This window comes from Anoplopoma fimbria, chromosome 7 (assembly GCF_027596085.1).
Source record: "Anoplopoma fimbria isolate UVic2021 breed Golden Eagle Sablefish chromosome 7, Afim_UVic_2022, whole genome shotgun sequence".
Taxonomy (NCBI): domain Eukaryota; kingdom Metazoa; phylum Chordata; class Actinopteri; order Perciformes; family Anoplopomatidae; genus Anoplopoma; species Anoplopoma fimbria.
The window spans coordinates 21,268,657-21,274,867 of NC_072455.1; the positions used below are offsets into that span (position 1 = coordinate 21,268,657).

The 6,211-nt window shown below is 43.9% G+C and overlaps 1 protein-coding gene across 1 annotated transcript in view; it reads right to left on the reverse strand.

The window, feature by feature from the left end:
• The window catches only part of chd3 (chromodomain helicase DNA binding protein 3), a 38,156-nt gene that overhangs the window by 26,925 nt on the left and 5,020 nt on the right, over positions 1–6,211 (reverse strand). The window contains 9 exon segments of the mRNA XM_054601103.1: positions 1–132; positions 838–1,061; positions 1,165–1,319; positions 1,322–1,367; positions 2,063–2,332; positions 3,515–3,690; positions 3,788–3,923; positions 4,022–4,155; positions 4,563–4,807. Coding sequence (XP_054457078.1) covers positions 1–132; positions 838–1,061; positions 1,165–1,319; positions 1,322–1,367; positions 2,063–2,332; positions 3,515–3,690; positions 3,788–3,923; positions 4,022–4,155; positions 4,563–4,807 — 1,518 coding nt within the window.

Consider the following 6,211-nt stretch of genomic DNA (forward strand, 5'->3'; position numbering starts at 1 on the left):
CTGTGTCTCCAGTAGTTGCCCTTGTAAATTGCAAATTCAGGGATGTCCATGTCGTCTCTCTCCCAGGTACACTGGTCATAGGTCAGGTCTCTCCATTTGACCAGGTAGTGGTACGTCCCCTTCTTATCCACGCTGGCAGGCATGGATGACACACACACAGAACAGTGTTTGAATGTTTGTACTTCAGGCAAAAAATGAAACCCTGCTACCTGATTTGTGTTATGTTTCTAAATACAATTCAATAACAATACACTCAGGGAACTGAAGTCGTATTACTTTGCAAGCTTTGAGGTAATTAAAAGCTAACTTCAGTATTTTTCCACCTGGACAGTATTTTCACATGTTTCGTGTCTAACTGATTAACGGGGACAACGTTTTTTGAAACTGGTGCAGTGTTGTCGTTAAACGGGCTGCTATCTAAGCACGAGGGGCAACTCATGTACGTCCACTAAAAGTAATAATAATAACAACGATAACAATTGATACAGCACTTTTAAAAACTGTTTATAAAATGCTTTGACAGTCAAAGAAAATAATAACAATCTGAGCCTGACAGTGGCAATAAACAAGCACTTTTAGTAGATGTAAATTGATGATGCATAATCTCCCCAAGTGATTACATAGCAGCCCGTTTTGCAGCTGCAGCGTTCTCCCTCAATATTGGACAAGTTTCAAAAACGTTGTCCCCATTAGTCACTTAGTCAGGAGGTCCAGGTTGAAACATCCCCTTTAAGTTCTCTAACATGCCTTTAAAGAATTTAGAATAAGTAATTAAATAACGTTTTATACAAATAGAAGACCAGATAGCGCATGCTAGTTCTCACACACAAACCTCACCTGTGGTTGATGATGCGGTGGATCATCATCCACTCCGGCTTGATGCCATATTTGTAGTACTTGTCTTCCAGTATGGCGTACTGGGGGTCCTTGGCCCTCCTCTTCTCGCTCTTCCCCACTCCGTTCTCGTCCTCTCCACCCGACCCGTAGTCCAGGCTGGGCGGCTCGTCCATGTCCGTCTTCCTCTGGTAGTTTCTGTACATCACAGAGTGGAAGATCTCAAGCTGGAAGGAGGACGAGGGAGAGAAGGATGATCATTTTCTTTTTAATCGACCAGATTTGACGATCACTCGGCATCCATCCCTGCGTTAATCGTTTCTCTCTCACCTGCAGCTCAGTGATCCAGGTGCAGTGCCAGTAGGACTGCCCCGTCAGCTTGACAAAGAACTCCCTCTCGGCTCTGCCCTTCATGGGTGGCGGCGGGGGGGCGTCGGGTGGGGCGTCGGGATCTGGGGGAACGGGGATGGAAGGCGGAGGATCGCCCACCGCCAGTGGAGGATCTTCTGGACTCGCCCTTTGATCGGCAGGCACTAGAGGGAGAAAACACTCTGTGATAAGAAGTGTGTGCTGATGCGGAGGTTGCAGGTTGGATATCTCCGTACCTAACAAAGAGTCAATTTTCAAATTTTTGCACAGTTTACTTAAAAGCACAAATGTGTTTAAATGTAATTGTTTAGCATAAGAAACAGACATTTTTCCATTTCATATGGTCTAAAACCCACGGATTTGTCGCTACATGCAATGGTCTTTTCTTTCTTTCTGTCACATTTCTGTCACAATAACACTTTCCTTGTTTGAAGTCTTAGTCACACACTGACGCGGATGTAAAAAGCTGATTAGAAACCTGGTTACATGTTTACATGGCCATGAAATTCACTTTTTCTAGCAGAAATCTAGCAGGGGAAAAGATTCTGTCTAATCCCGAAACAATTTTGGGTTTCTCCAAGTTTGCACTCCAGTTCCAAGTCCCAGGTTAATAAGTAACAATTCAGTACACTTGACTGAAAGAACGATCTCAGTCACTTCCACACAGTGAAGCAACTTATTAACTAAACACTGGTATCGGACACCGGTGTCCTCTTACTCACGTATTATCTGAATATAATTAGGTGTAAACTATTTTTTTTTTTTCATCATACGCCATATAAGTGATCTATAACTAAAAAATTAAGCTAAATAGAGAGAGCAATCAGAGTCACGTAAAACTGAAACAGGAGCATCTCACCGTGCACCGCGGACACAGCCACTCTCCGTTGGGGATCTCTGGCAGCGGCGGGTTCAGACAGTGGATGTGGTAGGAAGAGGTGCAGGTGTCACAGCACAACAGCTCGCCACCGTCTTTGCAGACCCGACAGAACTCCATGTGGTCGTCATCCTCCTCCTCGGCCCCGGCGGGGACCCCGAGGCTGACCTCCGAGATCACTCTGTCCTCGCTGTCCTCCTCGAAATCCTCAAAGTCCTCGTCCTTTGCCTCCCACTGGATTCCCTCTTTTTCCTGGGAAAGAACCAAATGAAAGAAAGAAATCTGAGTGATGATGATGATATCTCAATTGAGTGAAACTTTGAAAATCCCATTTTTTGGACGGACATAACAGTCAAGGTGGATCCAAGTGATAGCTATGGTGTTTTATTTGCTCTGAGTCACTGACTGAAAACGTAGAAACAAGGATTAGAACTCAGAAGCTGATCAATCTCTGTACTTAGAGGATTCATTTTTTAGGTGAAAACAACCAGATTAACACAACACTAATCTAGTAGAGAGCATATTTAGGTATACCAACATTGTATATTTCGGTTTAACAACATTGCCCCCTAGAAGAATAACATTGGCGAGTTAAAAGGGAAATGAAGTGTTAAACTGTGGCAGCTGATGGATGTTTTGCAGGATAAAAGTGGGATGTGAGTCATGTATTTAGCTTCTAGTACCTGTTTCACAAACGCAATTTGCGGGCATCACATACACAAAGAGGGCAAATGGTGGCAGTGTCATGTCTCACAAATCCTTCCTTGGGCGCAAATAGCATATAAAGCTGCAATTTCTCAGAACATTTTGCAAAGTCAACGAGTAAAATAATCGTGTTCAATAATCGTGATCTCAATATGGACCAAAATAATCGTGATTGTGATTTAATCGAGCCGCCCTAGCACCTTAGTGACCACAAGCAATAACTGATAACCGGCAGCTGGTAGTAGGACTACAAGTATGAATTAAAAAAGGATCAATTTTACAAATATCTGGACAACAAATGTATTTTTTTTTTAATGCGTTGTTCAAAACTATCCAGCTAATTGCAAGACGAAAAGCTCGGCAGTCCACATTAAATTCGCTGTGTAGAAAACGATGCACAAAGAGTGGACTCGCTTTACTCTACTACTCTACTACTTTAGTATAAAGACAGATGGTTACCAAAAATGTGAGCATTGTTTTTATTTGTGACATTACTGGATAGATCCACACCCAAGGCACCTCTTCAGGTATCTGTCTTTGTCTGCTCAGGATTGTGTTCGTCTTAATGCTGCCAGCTTTACACTGAGATTCATGATGCAGCTACAAAGCCTCGATTCATCCGCTGCTCCGATTAAAAACAAGCCACTTCTGAGGATAAATATGTGAATAAGGACGCTAAGCAAAATCACAAATGGAAAGCGATAACGGGCACATTCTTGTTGTACTCACGCAGTGCGGGCAGCTCCACTTGCCCTCGGGGGCCTTGTCCAGCTCGGGCTCCAGGCAGACGAGGTGGTAAGCTCGAGGACAAGTGTCGCACAGGATGATCTCTCCGCCCTGCTGACACACCTCGCAGTAGTCCTGATGGTCCGTCTCGTAGCCGTCGCCCTCCTCTTCACCTGGGACTGGAGGGAAGAGCACAGAGAGACAGAAACATGTCTGAAAATGTGTGATGATTATGATAATATTCTGTACATATAAACGGGCAGGTTGTGCTTGTACTTGTGTTTTTCTTCTTCTTTTTGGCAGGCCGCCCTCGCTGTTTCTTCTTGACGCGACCCGAGCTGTCGGAGCGCACCGAGGAGCTGTGGACGCTGGAGTCCTCCTGCTCAGACTCGTCCTCGTCCAGGTCCTCGCTCTGACAGAGGACAAAGACAGGTGTCAAAAACAGGGATGAACAGGAAACAGAAGATTGAATGTAGACACAGGAGGCACGAGGATCAGCTTTGTACTCACTGAGCAACTCTTCTTCCTCTTGGCACCTATAGGCGATAGTTTGATACGAATGGGGGCCATCTTTTTAGCCTTGGCTACAGCCTTCTTCTTGTCTGGGACTCGAGGACTTTTACTGCGCTTTTTAAAGCCAGGGCCTGGACAAAAAAAAAAAAAGACCATATGCAACATGTGACAAAAAAGTACGACATAGACATGTGTGTATACTGTCTTAACAATGGAGTTAGAGTAAATAAGTTCAGTTTGTCGTCTTAGATTGTCATGTAACCAAACTTATAAGCCGCTGTTCCCATGACATCAGCATGTCTTGAAGATTATTATTGTTCTTGTGTCATGTACCTCTAAAACGTGATGGTCTGGGGTCAGTTTTAACTGGAAACTCTTTTCCCACATCCCATCAATTAAACACACTTGACAAGTGAACAGTGTGTCCATGTGCTTCATTTAATTACTATATCTGCTGGATTACAAATAGTCCAAACTGACACTAAAGCTAAAGAGGCACAGGGAAATTAAGACAGCAGGTCTAAAACTAACCACTGACCTTTGCCCTCTTTCGTCTTGGCCTTTCTGATCGGTGGCGGCAGCGGCGGCGGCGGAGGTTCGGGCGACGCATTCGCTGCAGAGACCTGCTCGGCGACGGCGATCGCGGCAGCTGCAGCGGCCGCCGCGACTGCAGCAGCGTTGCCCTTGAAAGGGTTGTTAGAGCTGAACTCCCTCCACTTGGCCCCCAGGATGGTCATCATCTTTGACATGGGGATTTTAGGATTCTTCTTGGCGATCATCGGCCTGGGGGGGCGAGAGTTTCAGGATCGTTAAAAAGCGTTGGAAAGGGAAGCCTTATAAGCAAAACACAGAAAGTTTCACCTATCTTTTGGCATACTTAATTGACTAATGAGGTTTTATTTTTTTTGCTGACTGTCAATCATATTTACATGTATTAATCACAGGATTTGTTTATGTTTCAGTGTAGTTAGAGCTTATTGTCGCCAGTGGAGCTGAGGCAGCTGAGTAACTTCATAACACATACAAGCAGTGGACATTATGGATCACTTCATGCTATCACAGTGAAGGCAGGTATGAGTCAGCCACAGAGGCAGAGGCTGCCGGCACAACTAGCAGGGATGATAAAGACACAGCTGCCAGGGGGAGACAGAGGCAAGTTGTTTTCAACCCACGCCACCTGCATTTGTGTTGATATGCTGCTGGTAGTTTCACCGCGGACACTGTCCTCTGAAAGGTGCTGCCAGTGTGGAGCTAAGTGGATCCGTCTGACAACGACTAGCTTGAAACTTCATCTTGCAAAAGTACTTGTGCATATGTTTGCAAGCAGGAATACATGATTTCCAATGGCAGACCTGAGAAGTAGAACGACAAAACAAGCTCCAACACCACAATTGCACCCTGTGCATGTAAGAGCCGTGGGGTTTAGAAGGAGAGAACAATTTTCTGCCATTATGAAAACGTTATAGTTCTGCAGGACTATAGAGACTCAACATCCAAATGGCAGCAAAGCTTTACCATTAATTCCTGAAATCCTTCCTTCAAGCCACACTTGTATCCACTCAGCGACGTTCAATAGCATACTTGACAACAAATTATTTTAAAAAATGTGAAAACCAGATAATATGAGACATTCAAACAGCACACCTTGCTAAATAAAAACCGATACTTCAGCACAAACAAGCTCTTACGTGAAAACGTGAATGCTGAGGATAGTGGTACGTGAGATAGAATAGAACAAGACTAGAACTCCATCATTGTGCCAACAGCAATTAAAAAACACTTGATACGCCGGGTTAAATTGGGCCGGGGCACATTGGCTCTTCTATGTCGGCGTCACCAGGCCATGTTGTAGGGAATAATGTCTAGAGTGTTTCGAGTGCAGCCCAAAATATAATTCTAAACGCTGTGAAGCTACATGTCCAGGTAGGAAAAAAACGAATCGTTCTTTTTGTACTTCTCCAAAAGAGAAGAGTAGGTTAAGTGATTTATAATATGAAATGCATTTGTCTTCATCATGATGGTAGGTTCCACTTTATTTTTTCTCAAAAACCTAAAGCTTTTAGATTAATATAGTGTAGCACAAAGTAAAATATTTACCTCTGGGAGTAAAAGTAGCTTAAACACATTGAATAACTTTTTTTTCCGACTCTTGGCTATAAATTGCGAAGTATTCTAAATCTACTCAAT